We start from the raw sequence: 17385 nt of genomic DNA, 5'->3' as shown, positions 1-17385 counted from the left end.
AAATTCAATCAAAAGTTTCTAAAAAATTGTCATGTATCTGTCACTCAATGGGCTAATGTGCCACATTAGTAAGCCGTCGGTGAATTGACGAAAATTTTAATGGCAGTGACTGCTTTGAACAATTATCTTAATTATAATGACTAAATTGAGAAAAAAAATTAGAGTGACCATGGGTGTAATTTACCCCCAAATTTATTGATTTTTTTAGAATTATGACCAAATTGATATAATATATAAATATTTGAGAGTTAAATTTGTAATTATGTCAATAAAAAGGGCCACATCAGCCTTCCGCTAAAGTTTTAATGGCAAAATGATCAAAAATCAAAATTTGAAAATATTAATGGCTAAATTGAATTTTTTTTTAAAGTTGAATGACAAATAAAAAATACTCTCATAACTACGTTAATTATTCGTAAGATTTACTTTACTTCTAAAAAGGTATTAAACTATAACTTATGACATTCACTCAATGTCTAAAAGGTAAACTACACAGTTAGTTATTGAACTTTCATAAATTTCATTTTGGGCATTGAAAATAAAAAAATTACATCTTGGCCACTTTTGTTAATAGCCGTTTTCATTTTAATCATCTGCCGTTAATTTGATGTTATGTAATGTTATTTTAAACTCATTTTAGTCATCTAACTTTAGTAAATTTCCATTTTGAATACCTATACCATTTTTTAGAATTAATTTTATTATTATTTTTAAAAAAATCTAAATTTTTACAAAGAACTGAATTATTCAACTACTGATATGAAACCATAGTTTTTTTCCCTTTTATGAAAAAAAACCTAAAATTAATTCTACAAAAAATGAAATTAAAGAGACAAATTGATTTTTCCCTATAGAAACATAAGTTTTCTATTTTTTATTGAAAAAAATGAATTTTCGTGTAAAAAACAAAAAATCTTCTATTAAAACTTAGGTAATCTTTTGTAAAATTCCAAGTTTTCTCCTTTGTTGAGAAAAATTAAAACTAAATCTAGAAAACATAAAAAGTTAAAAAGATAAAATAATTGTAAAAATAAAAGCCTACTAAAATTGGATAGAACATTGGTACCCAAAATGCAATTTTTATTTTATTTTATATTTTCGATATCAAAAATCAAAACTTATAAAAATTCCCTTTATCTAAATTGACGGCTCGAATCTTAGTCCGAGGCAAATGGGGACGTTAGGCAGTTTTAGGTTTGGTCTTTTCTATTTTTAAGTATCATTTTCTTCTTACATTTTTTTTCAGAATTTATGTTTTCATTTAGAGTGTTGGAGTTAATTAGATTACTTTTAGATTTTGCTAACTAAATCATCATTTTAACATACTTTTCAATTTTAGATATTTTCAATTTAGTTCTTTTTTTTCAATATTTAAACTTTTGTAAGTTCATATATAATTCAACTTAAATTTTTTTTTTATTTACTGGACTTTAAACAGTCAACTACAAAGTGGAAACGTGGGACTAGTTAGAAGATTAGGGCCAACAAGGCATTAGGAGCCAAAAATTAGATAAAACTATACAAATAATTTTTATTTCTATTTTCACCATCCCCTTCCTCACTAAACACACACACACGCACAAAAAAAAGAAGAAGAAGAAGCAGCAATGTAAATGCAAGAAATGCAGCAGCAGCATAAGATTAAAGAGGAGTTGGAATACTTAAACCTTCAATCATATCAAAAGACTAACTCCCTGAACCCAGCAACTGAACATCTTCTCTACAAAAGAATCAGTATACTCGTCGGTAGTCAGATCGCGAGATCATATGTTATGTCCTGCTACCAGTCTCATTCTGAAACCTCCATCTTCTTGTTGCATTTATTATATGATTGATTGATAAGTGCTGAACCCAAAACAACCAAATGCATGCAACAGGTAACGGGCCACCATTTTTGAATCAAATCAATCGAGATGATGTTTTCTTTTCCGACACCTACTGACATACCAAGTTGCATGTTTTTGTAGTCCCATACCGATCATCACTTTTAAGCTTGTGAGCATGATATAGGTCATGGAAATCAATACAAGGATCCAAAAGAATCTCCATGCCAGAGGACTGCATGGAAGGTGAGCTGCATACACCGGAGTCAACACTCGAATTACCTTAAAAACACCAAAAAAAACACAAAACAATAAGTAATTCGTAATATGGTTAGCTGGTGAATATCTGTCAGGTTTTCCCTTAATATTTGAAAAATTGGGCTCTACTTTCATACGTTATTATGCCATTAAAGAGTGTTTAGGGAAGAATATGCAATCATGGAGAAACCTTTTCATTTAACATTGAAACGAGAAGGAAAAAGAACTGCAAAAGAAAAGACATACGAGAAAACAATGTAAAGATAAACAACTGAACAAAACATAACAGGCACTTACCACACAAGCTGGTGCAAGAGGTACAAAAGTGAGATTTTTCTTGCAATCTTCAGTTTGTATATTCAAGGTCTGAAAATGTTGACATTGATTAACTTTAAAATTTTATTAATACAAGATTATTAAAGCAACTAAAGAATGATCTTTTTCTTTTACTTTTTTCCTTCTTTTATAAATAAAGAAGCTAATCTAAAAAAGGAAAAATGGAAGAAGAGAAGTATGACAGACGAAATTATATACGAGGGCAATTTTAGTTGCCAAAATGACAGTTTCAGGGGAAATGATCAGCAATCATTAGCTACAGAAGCACGTACCTGCTTGCATAAATCTTCGAGAAACTCAGAGTATGCAATGGGTTTTATATCATTGAATTTGGCGAGGAATGAATGCTTTATGATATCAATTAACATTTCACAGACGAAAACCACAAACGCGTTCTGCAGAGTTCAGTTCATACATGACATATGAGCAAACTATAGAAAATCCTCTAAAGTATTCTGATAAGAAAATATCTTAAAACATAAAGTACCATGATTTTATACAGTGACTTACAAATAGAAAACTTTCAAACCAAGGACCTTCTGCTTCCAAAATATTTTGAGCTAAAACGAATAAGAGACATGCTGAAATGTGGAATCTCTCTACTGAGTCTGAGAGGTAAAATAATTCAATAGTTTATATTTGAATAAAAAGATAAAAGAACAGCAATTAGCCATACCACAAAAAAGAAACATTGTTATTTTGGTATCAACAAAAAGGAAACATGGAAACGAAATGATATGTGTGTGTGTGTGTGTGTGTGCACACGTACATGTATTTTAATAGTTCCAAGTTTGTTGTTACATACTAACTGATACAGGTATACGAAGTGTGCATTCTGCAGTTACTTCTTGTGCTTTCTAACTGATATTTCAATCAGCTTGGCAGCTCAATATTTTCAAAAGATATGTGCATTTTCAAGCATACTCAACCACAATGGCCAGTAAGAAAAATCCTAACCATCATGTAAGATAGGTTTCAAGAATAAAGATTAAAATCGGTGAGGGGTCCATCGCCTTCCCCCGAAGTATTCATAAATACCTTCTAAAAACACTATCTCTCAGAGGAAGGGAATAAGGCAGTTTGCAGCAACAAACAAGGTAGAACACAAGGAGTCAAAAAAATATACCAAAAAGGAAGAGAAGTCAACAATAAAATCGGATGGAAAGGATGGAAAGAGAATGAGAGGTATTGAAAAAGGGAAAGAAGAGAGTGTAAAGCGGTAAATTTCAACTAATCTGCCAAAAAAGAATACATGTACTTTACAGAAAAATAAATATAAAAAAAGATACAGCCTAAAGCAAAGCAAGCCAAATATGACAACCATGATAGATATGAGATATTATCAGGTATATGGAACATTAAAGACCATGGCCATAACTTGGATTCTGGTTTCATAACTTTCAAAATGACTTTAACAGGAAACCATCTACAACATTTCCCATGAATCAAAAAAACATCAAGAATCCAAAACATCAGCAATCACAACACACAATTATCATAAAAAGAAATGTGCAAAGGGCAACTCACCTGAGTATGCCAGACTGTGGATGTTATCCCTGCTAAAGCGCTTGAAGACATTGCTCTTTATCTCAGCAAAGTTATTGGATACCAACAAAGCAAATAGTGCATTATTATGAGCAACGATGCAAGTCGATAAAGTAATTGCCTGAGCTAATAAAATAAAAGAATGAAGAAGTATTAATAGTCAAGGAAACAAATAGAACAAGAATATTTATGAAGAAGGGAAAAAGTCAGATAGAGAACAGTGCTTGAGCATAAGGATATTTGAGAAAGCCATAGTCAATGCTTGGTCAGAAACAAATCTGCGAATCCAGAATGCCATGTTTTCCTGAGAGCAATTAGCTAGTCCTTCTGCAGAATTAAATAGGGTTTCTAACACATCTCCACCGAATCTTTGGCATAATTTATCGAATATCTGTATGTGGACACAAGAAATAATGTATAGAAAATTCAGCTAGATATTGTGAAAAGATATAGCTAATGGTGGTAGAATAAAATGAATACAAGAGGAACACGTGCTAGTTATAAAATACAAAATGAATGAAACCCTAGATACCACCCAACAATCATAAAAATCCCCCCACCCTCCCCAAAAAAAAACAAAAAGAAAAAGAAAAAAGAAACTCTAAAAGACTTTCTAATCTTACTTTAGAAAACCTTCATATGACTCTTTGAAAATAACATACTAGTAATTATTTTACTGTGATGAAAATAAACAACATATTCCAAAAGCATAGAATTTATTTAAGTGTAAGCAGCATACTAAGCAAACTTTGAATCCATGACCTTAATCTCTTTCCTTTGAGATATTCTTCTATACTTCTCCCTCAGAAAAGAAATGTCCCAACTCCCAACTCTAGTTAGTTTGATTAACAGCATGGAAGAATATATGAAATAAGCAATTGTGCAGACAAATTTCAATTATGGAGCTTAATGATTAAAAGGCTGGGAGCTAAAATTTCTCATTTTTCAATATATGAAACAAGCAATAATAAATTCTCAACAAGTAGCACTTGTTAGTGTCTCCTGAAGTTAGGAAAACCAAAGTGGACTCCAATTATGAACACCACCACGGTCCAATAGTGTAAACACCTCTAATAGCACTTGCTGAGTTTGTTTGACTCTAGCATTACTAGACTGTGAGATCCGAAAATTCTATTAGTAACAAAGAAAGTCTGCTTGAAGAAGTTATTTTGCATCCTGTTGATGATGACATTCAATCAAAAATCTTTGGAGAGAAATTCCAAAAGCTTTTCCCATATGTTTCCACTTTTTTCCCTCACTGCTTTTATGCAAACTTTTAACCTATAAGTAGAAGAAAAGAACTCCACCCCCCCCCCCAAAAAAAAAATTTCTAACCAACATGTTCATCAAAGTCAGCCCCTAAATCCATTAAGTACCGAAATCTCAGACAGTTCATTGCTTGGTTTATTGTAACATCTGGTCTGTGCCCTTAAATGCATATCCTAAACCCCTCAAAGTAATTTAAAAATATCCTAATCCCCTCAAAGTAATTTAAAAATAAGTAAAAATCAGGTTCTGCTGTTCATTCTCACCTCCCACACATTGTAAACCACATAGAGTTTGATTGTTCCTTGACCACGAATCATGTGATATATCAGGCTGATATCTGGAAAGCCAAAACTAAAAATTAGAAAAGAACACCGCTTAATAAATCAGTACCACTGGTTCAACTCTTGGTCCACTTGTGGAAGAGCACTAATTATGCCTCAAAGTCTTAAGAAGCAGCAATAACACAATATGTTAATGATTTTATATTACAAACATGCATGCAGTGATAGGGCAGATATACCTGTTCGACCCAAGACAATGACTCCACAGGCCAGAACAAGAAAGCAGCCAAAATCACACAGTTCTGCTGCAGAAGGCCATTTGAACTGCCTGCCACAAACATGGTTAGGTTATTTTGCAATCATTATAAGTTACAATAACTGCGCTATGTCCCAAAATAGAATAATACACCCTAATTTCACCATCTTTCTTTTTTTTTTTTTTGGGGGGGGGGGGTGGGGGTCATTTAAATTTATTTCTGCCTACCATTAAAAAAAACACCCTGAAAATTTTCAGGTTTCCAATTTTAGCACCTACTATCACAATACTACACTTTGGGCTACACAATGTCCAGAAATCACAAGCCAGAATCTACACTCATCTGCTGAAGCATAATTATTTTTTGAATAAAGTGGTTTTCTCAACAAAATAAAAAGAATAATCAGGAAAAGTAAGAGGAAGTATTAAATATATGCATGGATCAGAGTTCTAATAGCCCAATTAAGAAAAAAAAAAGAATGATTATGAGGACTGTCTTTAAGAAAAGCGAAGCTTCCAAATTAAAGGATGAGTCATAATTTAAGGGAATAGTTATACTCTTTCAAGCATGAGCAGAAAAGAGAAAGTGCAGAGCTGTATGATACAATTTTGTTACAGGAATGGGGAATCCAAATCATTTTAAATGAGTAACGAGGTGTAGTAAGATCAACCCAATAATGCTCATCTATTTGCATATATTTCAGTTGTACATTTCCATGCATGCATTTCCAACAAATCATATGTAACAAAAGTATGTATGTCCATATACATCTTAAAATGATAGCTAACCTTGTAGTCAGGAGCCTCCAAAACGTAATCAGAACCCTTGTCGGCATGATAGTTAACAAGGACAGAAATGAATCGAAGCAGATGAAGAACCCAACAGATATTAGCTGAAATAATGTTACTACACTTGAGAATGTTTCAAAAAGTAAAGCTACCGGAACATAAATTGAAGATTAAGCAATCGACTAGTAGTACACCATTATTTCAGCGTTCTAAAAAATAGAGTAGACATTTATTTTCAATTCACACAATTCAATCTTAACTAAGTAATCAAATGGGGTAAAATTTAAATCAAAGAAAGACTGAATAAGAAGTGTAAGGAAACTTACTATCCGTAAAGATACAGGTAGAAAATTACCAACAAAACCCATCTATTTGTTTTCTCTATTTTCTTTTATCTATATTAAAATTCAAAAAAGGAGAGCTAAGATTACCACTTCACATCTCCATGGCAAGCGGAAGATGGTGTCATATACTCTTTCTCGTTCTTTCTCACTACCAAGTGTTGTAGTGTTCCGCAATGAATTTCCATTATGCATTTCGTCCAAAAAATATTTTAATGGCGATTTATCCACAGTATAAAGATCTGACAAGCCAAGGACCAAAACAAGAGTAGATCTTAAACTTACATTTCCACAACAGATAACTGAAATAAACCACAGAATGTATATATAGAAATATATAATTGTCAGTTTCCCTAATTTTTACCCAAGAAACCTAACTTAAGGTCAGAATCCTCAGTTAATAAAAAAAGAGGACATCTTTCTAAGGAAAGTTCCACAAAGAATTTAGACTGTATGTCAGCATTCATAACTTTCTTGATCCAACATCAGGAGCATTGCTCAGAGAATCAAAAGATAAGAAGATATAAAAATATGATAGTCAACCATTCAATAACCGGTACATGCTTCTGCCAGCACCTTTAGATTCCCTTTGAATCAAAGAGACAAAGACAAAAAACAGGGAGTTGCAACTTACAACAAAAGAAAAGCAAAGGCTATCACAAAAAAGAAAAGCAAAGGCTTTTTTGTACAGCATGCCAAACTCTACCTATGATGCATGCACAAGTAGCATTCTCTTTCATGTTTTGCAGAATTATGATGCACATTTGCCACCATTTTGATAACATACATTAATACAAGTCAGCCTCAATCAGAAACTACTTCAGGTCTGCCACATGATTTCCTCCGTTTGACTCAACTATGGTTTGTGAAGAGGTTTGATGGACATCAGACCAGGAGCTCTAAAAAGCTCTTGAACTCATTGAACCGCTTTAATGAGTTACATTTGTTTCTCCAAAAGATTACAATTTGTGCTCCATAGCAATCTCTTTTCTCAGTCTCTACAACATCAACCAAGACCATTTTAATAACTGCTAATGCTGACATATGAATTATGATTGACACTCTACCATCACCCACCATCATTTATAAAATTATAATAACTGTTTTATTGAATTGGGCAGGAAATAATGATTAAAATCATCTTTGAGCAGCTTATCAGGAAAAAAAATCTTCTTTGAACAGTTTATTTATACTTGTTTCTTAGTTTCGTCTCTATTATGTTCCATACACCAAAATAGATTCTCATCAATTTCGAAACCAAAGAAACTCATAAAAGAATGGAATTGCGAAAAAAAAACTCACAGTTAGGATCCTCTGCCATGACCCGTTTCCAATCTAGCGACTCAGATGTTTCCAGCGTATTCACCACATTCCCATTGGCCATTGACTGAGGCGCCACTGGCGGAAACGGCTCCTTCGAGCTACTCACCTCAACAACACTCTCGTCCGCCCTTGCTGCCACGGTCTCCATATCATCCCCTCCGCTAGCGACAACTCCATTTACATTCCTCTGCCTCAATTCTCCAAAACCACAGACATTTTGGCACACGCTCTCGTCCAGAACCACGACGCTCCCGCCACCAACGTAACTGATCCTGTTAACGTTTCCATTGTCTCTGCTCCCATAGTTCTCCGATTTCGACTCAGCCAAGACGCTGCCGCCACTGCTCCCGCGCTGTTTTTCGACCAAATCTTCCGCGATAATCGGGAGGTCAGTCGTAGAATCCTTTCTCTTCTTATGTTTCTTCTTCTTGCGATTATGGCGGGAGGGATTACAGCCGTTTTGGGATTGGAATGGATCTGAATTCGATTGGTAGATTAAAGATGGGTCTCCTCCTTCTAAATATTTATTCTTGCTTAAAATCTCGAAAGAGAGCTTTCGACTACCTGACGATCTCAACGCCATGGTTAGTCGTTACACAAAAAGCACCTGAGGGAAATCCAGAACTAATAATAATTATAATAAAATTGATATAAAATTTATACTCTAGATTTCAAAATTAGATTCGGATGATTTGTTTTGGGCCAAATTGGAGCTAAGCGGGTTGTTACCGGAAATTCGAAGTTTACAGAAATGTGTTCCATCATTTTATGGACAAATCTCAAAATTATACATAAAATTTAATTTAGTATGCAATTTGATACATAATTTTAATTTGATATAATTATACATATAAAACTTTGATTATGGTTTAAATATATATATTAAACTTTAATTTTGATTTAACCACACACATTTGAATAAATAAATATATTAATTTATTTTTATATTAAATAAATATAATTATTAGTGTATAGTGTATACAAGATATAAACAAAAAATGATATGATACACATTAGCCTCTAAACTTGACAACTTTTCTCAGTTTTAGTCGTGACACTTTGAGATTCTATCACATCACCTAAATATTTTAGAAAAAATTATAATTTTTAATGTGATGATGTGGCACAATCTTAGAGCACCATATCATCACATGAACCAAAACTAGAGAAAATGCCAAGTTTAAGGGCTAATGTGAACCAACAAAAAATTCAGGGATCAAATTGAGAAAAATACTAAATTTAATGACTAAATATTATCGTATCCCTTTCATTTTTTCAACATCTCACATGCTATTGGTGCAAGTGACAACCTTGGAGAAATCACCTTCTACACATAATTTCTTTTAACAAACTATCGGTTCTATTGGGGTTATTTTTTTGGTGGTTGGAGGAATTTTGGGTAACAAAACAAATTTTAATCATGAGCAGCTAGAGTAGAGTAGATTCTCTGGTTAGCGGCTGACTTCGTCATTCGATCCATTTAATGTTATAGCACGTCTTTGGACTGATTGTCGTGTACACAAATTTCACTTTGTAATATGTGTATATCTTTCATTTACCTAAATAGATCGCTTCCTCAATTTAATGCTCGAGGGTAAGAAATTATTGTAGCATTTCAAAATAAACACGCATACCCTAAAAGGGATTTTTATGCTCCATAATTTAGTCTAATTAAATCCAAAACCTTGAGTCATGTTATTACCATAGTATGTTTGCCATAAATCTTCATATGCACTATTAACAAAAAAATTAATCTCGAACAATTATGCTTCCAAACAAACCTGTCAACACCTTTGAAGAGTGAGAAGCCCCTATCAGTCCACTTTTTCAGCCATTCCTTACTTAATTCATGATAAGATCTGTTGATAGTCCAATGTTTTATGAATAAGGTGAATAAAATTATCAAAGTGTGTACCAACTTGATTATTTTGATCACAAAAATACAAAAAAAAATGAATTTCACGTGGATGCACATTGCAACAATGCCTCGACACTCCGGCGTCACCATGTGTTTAGCTAGAGCATCATGCCCTAACCTCTAGCTCGGTTTTCTTAATTTAGTTCATTTTGTTCGTCTTGATTATGTGTTCATCATGCTTTTCCGAATTTCACCAAACACATACGATCACCCGTAACATGATTTGAACACCCAATATCAATAATCCAATTATTCTTGGACTTACCATTCCATCAAGTGGAAGTTGATTGTTTATTACCAAACATCGCCAAAAGAGATTGCCATTGCTCAGCAGTAAAACTAGGAAGTGTTGCCCTTGTTGTGTTCTGTGCTGGTGTTGCTCTATGGTTGGTATCAATGGTAGTAGCGTTGGCTTGCACACTGCCTTTGCCACAAGAAACTTGTTGCGTGGAAGATGCGACACTTGTCTTGCCACTGTGGCCATCACTTTTCATCTCCGGCTTCCTATATTTCTCGAGCCACCAATTTGGGCGACCATGTAAGTCAAAATAGGTAACCACCTCATGCCCCTTGTGACATCAATAAGTTCACAACAAGGTCGACTTATCAATACGATCAGCCCGGCCTTTGTTACTACTCTCCGTATGCACCGCAAAGCCCAGAATTTCGGGCTTCTTTTCCTTAACCTGTGTAATGTTGTGTACACGTTCCTCCTGAGTAATTTGTTGGAATGTCCGATTCAAGGAAGGCAAAGGATCTTGGGAAAGCAATGTAGATCTATTCTGGGCATAATAATCAGAAAAGAGACTAAGAATAAATTTGATGAAACCGGTCATGCTCACGACGTTGTCCATGTGCCTTCCCTAAACATTATCCACACTTGCAACAAATCAAAGGTTCATGATTATCTAATTCATCGCACAAAACCTTTAATTTACTGAAATAAATTGAAACTCTCATATTGGTTTGCTCACAATGACTAATATCTTCTTTTAATTATTAAATATGTGGACCATTGACAACGAAATAACATTCATGTAAATCATCCCACAACGTTTTCACATTATCATAATTGGAAAGCATTGATCTTACCTTCGAATCGATAGTATTGAGAATCCAAGACACGAGCATACAATGGGTGGTAACCCAATCATCCTTCGAGTGAGAGGGAACAAGATCTATAATGGTACTGTCAAAAAATCCAAATTTGTGTCGAGAAGATAGAGCGACATGAATAGCATAACCCTAATCATTGAAATTGTCGAGTTTTAATCGAATAGGAGTAATAAAGTCATCAGGTCAATCTTGAGGATCCAAGAAAAATGGAGAGTTAGGTGGAGGAGGAGGAGAAGTCTCACTGCCCATTTAGAATGATGAAAGAAAAAAAAAGATAATATTCCATAATAATATCATATAATATCCTATTAAGAATCAAATTGCTAAGAGATAATATTATTTAATATCCATTAGAAATCAAATTTTTAGAAGATAATATCACATAATAATATCCTAACAAAAAGTAACTATTCCACAAACTGAACTGGGCGAAAGACGGGAAACAAGAACAAAAAAAGAACAGTGACCTATACAGTGAAGAAAATGAGATGAAAAGAATCAAACGTCTCCCACCGCAATTAAAGAAGCCAACAAAATCGACGATAGCAGCACTCCTTGGGATAGCAAGACGATAGAGAAAAAAGGGCAATAACTTATTCAACATATTATAAAAAAAATGAATATGGAAAAACTTGAGCCTTGATTATTGAAGTAAAATTCAACCCATATTTTAAATAGATTTAATATTATTATCTAAACCTATTTTTAAGTTTTATTTTTGTTCAAACCCTTCAAATATTGTTCAAACCTTCATATTTAAACTAATAACTAAAGAGTTATATGTATTTACAAGCTTCACTTTATAGGAAAAAAAATTAGAACAAACATCCTCAAAAAGATTTTATCTTTAAAAAGGAAAGAATAAGTTAATGCTTCTATATGAATGAAAAGTCCAAGTCCGAAATAATTAATGCAATAGTTAATGCTTCTATATGAATGAAAAGTCCAAGTCCGAAATAATTAATGCAATTGGAAACACGAAATCTTAAAAGTATTTGTTTCCATATTGGTAAAAATTTCGACTTTAGAATAAAAAATAATAAACTTAAGACACATATATATGAAAACCCAAATTCTCAATTTGAATCATACCATCCTTTCGTCTATTGATATAATGGCAAATTTCAAGTTCTTTTCTATTTGTCTAATTCTCTTATCTATTATCTTCGCTGAAAACTTAAATCTTTACGAATATAAGTATATATGTGATTGGCATAATTTATATGAGGTTTCAGGTTCAAATTAACTAGAAAATCACATTTCTTACTCCTCAATAAAAAATAAAAATATATATATCTGTATTATATTTTTTTATTTCATTAGAAAAATAATTATATATTGGATGTTTAATTTTGTAAGTAAAACCAGAAAACTTGTAGGTACCAAAAATGATATAGATTGGTTTGAAGAAAATGGGAAGAAAATTCAGACCGATGCGATAACATTGTCCTCATGCCATAGATTGTTTTGCAATGGGTTACATAATTGCTATTGTTGTAATGCAAAACTTGATTTCAGATGTTTTAATGTACAGGTTGATCTGAAAAGATTTGTTCTTATTAATAATCTCATTTATTTCGTATTAATTTCAATAAATTCATGAAATGGATAAATAAATTCATATTTATCATTTTCTATTAATTGACAATATTTTTATAAATTTTTTAATTTATAATATTTAGCATTTTTTACTTTATATAAATAGTAGAAAATGTTTGGTAAATATGAAAACTATTATAATTTTGTATTCTTTCTCATTCATATATTAGTATTACACCATTGTTTAGCTTGAGGTCACTACAACAAAATAGGTTTTTAGCGGCGCTAGGACCAAAAACGCCACTATAGATTAAGCATTAGCGGCATTTTTTGAAAAATGCCGTTATAAATCAAGCATCAGCGGCGCTTTTTGAAAAACGCCGCTATAGATCGAGCATTAGCGGTGCTTTTTGAAAAACGCCGCTATAGGTTGACCATTAATAGCGCTTTCTAAAAAACGCAACGAAAAAATTAAGCACAATGTGTAATATCCCGATTTTGGGCTTAGTCGGAACAGTGGTTTTGGGACCACAAATTCGATGAGGAAAATTTCATTTTTATTATATTTGTATGGTCTACGATTTCACAGAATGATTTCATGAAAATTTCGTTCGAAAATTTCGACGTTTGGGCAATCAATTTAGTAAAAAGGACTAAACTGTAAAAAGTGCAAAAGTTGAGTTTTATATGTTAGAGGTGTCTAATTGTCATTAAATTTTAAATGGAAGGTCCTTAAATGATAATTAAACCATCGTATAACCTGTTGGATAAAAATGGCCTTGGTTGGGTAAAATTTGAAAGAATAGTAAAAAGGGCATTTTGGTCATTTAGGGGTAAAATGAATTAAAAGACAAATTTTAAACCCCAAATGTGTCCCTTTCTTCTTGCTACAGCAGAGTGTACCAAGAGCAGCTATGGTTAGGGTTTGGCCAAGCTTCCAAGCTTAATAGTAATTAATTTTGAGCTCCGTTTTTAATGTTCTATGTATTTTTAAAATCCCGGTAACATGATTTGCTCATTTCTAACATTATTTTGAGTTACTATTTATGTTTAAAAATTTACCCATGAATGATATGCATGTATTTTGATGTTTAATGGTAGAATATGAAGCTTGAAATTGTGTTAAACAACTTTTGCTAAGCGATTTTACGTGAAAACGAGTAAAACGACATAATCGATAAAAATACCTAATGTTCATAAGTACATGTTAAAGTGAGAATTTGATGTTTCCATAGAAGGGAAAAATTATCAGAATGTCATAAAACATAATAAAATAGGAAGAAGTTTAATTTCCGAACCTTGGGGCAAAAATGAAAATAAGCAAAAGTTTAGGGGTCAAAATAAAAATTTGTAAAAATATGATTTTTAGACCCATATGAATAATGTGACTAATTATTAGGGTAAATGTGATATTATAGATCAAGGAAATCGAGATTTGGGCTTAAATCGGGAAAATACAAGGTTATGAACTAGAATGGTAAATTGCCATTTCTAGATCCAAGGTAAGTTCGTACAGTTAAATTATTAAATTTAAATATTATTTTATGAATAGTGATTAATATTTATGTATGTTAATTATCGAAAATAAGTAAATTATGTACAAAAGTTACGAAATTAAACTGAGTATTTCGGAGGAATTGAACACAGGAAATGAGTACGATCATTCAGTGAAAAAGATGAATTGACGGTAAATTACCCAAGTAAACCAAGATTCAGAATTTGTTGTGAATTCTCGTGTTTGCTTTCCGTTTAGCTCTTACGAGCTTCCGTTAACTCATATGAGTTTCAGTTAACCCTTTTGGGGTTTCAGTTCAGCTCTGATGAGCTTCAGCTAGCCTTCGGGCTTCCGTTTAGCACTTGTTTGTTTCAGTTAGCCTTCGGGCTTCCTTTTAACACTTGTGTGCTTCAGCTAGACTTGGGGCTTCAGATCACGATGTACTCAAATCCATAAGTCGTTCCTTGAATGGACAAGTTGGTAAGTCGTAAATGTAACGTATGGAAAAAGAAATGTAAGTAATGTTATCATTATTATTATTGAGCTCCATTTTGAAAAATGAGTAAGGGATCCATGAAATGGTAAGTTCATGATAGTTGGAAATGATCTTATGATAGTGATCATTATATTGTACCAAAACAAATTTGGATAGCAACATTGGTCCAAATTTGAAAATCCATTAAAAATAGTGGAAATTGAATTTGAAGCTTAATAAAATATGAAATTAAATTTTAATGAGCCTAGTTTCACATAAAGGAAACGGTGAAAGTAAAAGAATTTTGTATCATGAGATATTTGAATTCTTGTGAGACAGAGTCGGAGTGATTCCAAAATCCCCTGTCTCAATTTTGGAAAATCAGTAGAAATTGTACAAAAATGATTATGAGTTGAGATTCATATGAATGAAATACTTAATGAGTCTACTTTCAGGATAAAGAGACAGGAACATTATCTGAGTCTCGTACTATGAGATAATTAAATTTTAGTGAAGAAAGGTCGAAGCTGTCAAATAGAAAAATAGGGTATACTTTAAATAATAAAATGTACTTATTTGTTGGCCAAAAATTCTAAAAATTTTATGGTGGGAAGATATATGAGTCTAGTTTCTGGGAAAATTTACGGATCTTAATTTGAATTTTCGTAGCTCCAGATATAAATAATTTAGTGTCTGTGACTCAAGAAAACAGCTTAACCAGAACATGTGTAAATGTACAATTGGGATAGTTTTACTATGGAAAGCATGTTAGTAAATTGCTTATTATTTTCATGCGAGCTTACTAAGCGTAAAACCTACCCCCTCCTTTCAATTTCTTTTAGTGTTGTCAGGTTAGCTCAGGGTTGGAGATCGTCGGAGGCAGCATCACACTATCAAGCCAACACTTTGAAAGTATAAACAAATATGCTAGAATTATCAAGTGAGTGGCATGTATAGGGACCTAGTTTTATAACATGTGTTATTATAATTTGGCCAAATATATTGGTCTTTAGTGAGCTAATGATTCTGACTTATAAATCTAGCTATTCATGTTATGTCTGATATTGGTGATGTGCATATGCTTATTTGCCATGCATGGTTGGTAATGTGTTATGTGTTGTTATGAGAATGCCATGCTTGTGTCTTGATTGTGGATATATATAATTACTCAAATATGCCATGTCAATTTCTATGAAATGTATAAGTGTATGTAGGTAATTAAGGGTGACAATTGGCTTGGAAAATAGCCTTGAAATTGTCCACACGGGTAGATACATGGGCGTGTGTCTAGGCCATGTGTGACACACGGCTTAAGCACACGGGCGTGTGCCTTGGCCGTGTGACCCTAACTTGTTCATGGCCAAATGGACAGAGAGCTCCATGGGCACAGGACACAGGCGTGTCCCAAGCCACACGGACGTGTGTGACCACACGGCCCAATCCACACGGGCGTGTGACTCTCCGAAGTAAGAAAATTTAGTTAAGTTGGCCAAAGATTTTCAAAGTTCTTGGTTTAGTCCCAAACCACCTCAATATATGTTATAGGTTTCGAAGACCTATATAAGAGACGATATGCATGTGTCCGAGATGTTTAATTTTTGGTGATAATTTTGTGGCCCGGTTTTGCATGTTGTGAATGTTTAAGTCTGGTAACGCCTCGAACCCTATCTCGGTGTTGGATACGGGTGAGGGGTGTTACACAACGCCATCGTTTTATGTGACCTTTAGTGGAATTAGCGGCGCTTTTTGAAAAACGCCGCTATAGATCGAGCATTAGCAGCGCTTTTTGAAAAACGCCGCAAAAAATCAATTTAGTTTATGCCTTATGGTTTAGGGTTTAGTGTTTAGGGTTTGGGGTTTAGGGGTTTAAGGGTGAATATGGTGAACTACTTGTGTGTGGATTTTTTTATAATATAAATCTAAATAAGATAAATAATAAATTATTATTTTAAAAATATATATGTCAAAATGGGTTAAATCCCAAAAGCATACATGAACAATGGTTCAGTGTGCAATGGGTTAAATCCCAAAAGCATAAATTATGAACAACACAATTATTGATATAACATCATTTTATATTTATATATTACATACATAAATATTTATATTTATTCAATATAAAAATATATCGATGTATTTATTTTTTAAAATGTGTATGATTAAATCAAAATTAAAGTTTCAACTATACATTTAAACCACAATTAGAATTTCACGTCTACAATTACACATTAAACCGAAATTCATATATAATTCTGAGATGTATCTCTATCAAAATTTAGGTGTATACATATAATTAAATATTTAATTATGGTTTGAGGGTTGGGGTTAAGGGTTTATGGTGTATGTTTTATGGTTTAGAGTTTAAGGGATTATTTAGGGTTTAAGGTTTATAATTTAAGATTTAAGGTTTAATGTCTATGTTTTAAGAGTTTAAGGTTTATGGTATAATGTTTATTATTTTAGGTTTAGAGTTTTTAATTTAGGGTTTATGGTTTAGAGTTTGTGGTTTTTTGTTTTATAGTTAGGGTCGTAGTACTGTTCATGGTTTTAGGGGTTAGGCTATTAAGGTTTAAGGGTTAGGGTTTTTGATAAAATAACAAAAAATCAAATTATTTTAAGGT

At 32.8% G+C, this 17385-nt stretch overlaps 1 protein-coding gene across 1 annotated transcript; it reads right to left on the bottom strand.

Moving 5' to 3' along the window:
• Positions 1-1392: 1392 nt before the first annotated feature.
• LOC107938735 (protein POLLEN DEFECTIVE IN GUIDANCE 1) lies at positions 1393-8882 on the bottom strand. Its single transcript, XM_041083103.1, has 11 exons — positions 8201-8882; positions 6989-7140; positions 6558-6661; positions 5752-5840; positions 5495-5568; positions 4203-4353; positions 3945-4112; positions 2928-3025; positions 2690-2812; positions 2379-2447; positions 1393-2105 (listed from the first exon to the last, which is right to left on the bottom strand). Exons 1-11 carry the CDS (start codon positions 8802-8804, stop codon positions 1905-1907), a joined length of 1833 nt encoding a protein of 610 aa, XP_040939037.1. The 5' UTR covers positions 8805-8882; the 3' UTR covers positions 1393-1904.
• Between the last annotated feature and the right edge of the window lie 8503 nt (positions 8883-17385).

This window comes from Gossypium hirsutum, chromosome A12 (genome assembly GCF_007990345.1).
Source record: "Gossypium hirsutum isolate 1008001.06 chromosome A12, Gossypium_hirsutum_v2.1, whole genome shotgun sequence".
Lineage (NCBI taxonomy): Eukaryota > Viridiplantae > Streptophyta > Magnoliopsida > Malvales > Malvaceae > Gossypium > Gossypium hirsutum.
Note: the sequence above shows the minus strand (reverse complement) of the source record. Positions and strands in the feature narration are given on the sequence as shown.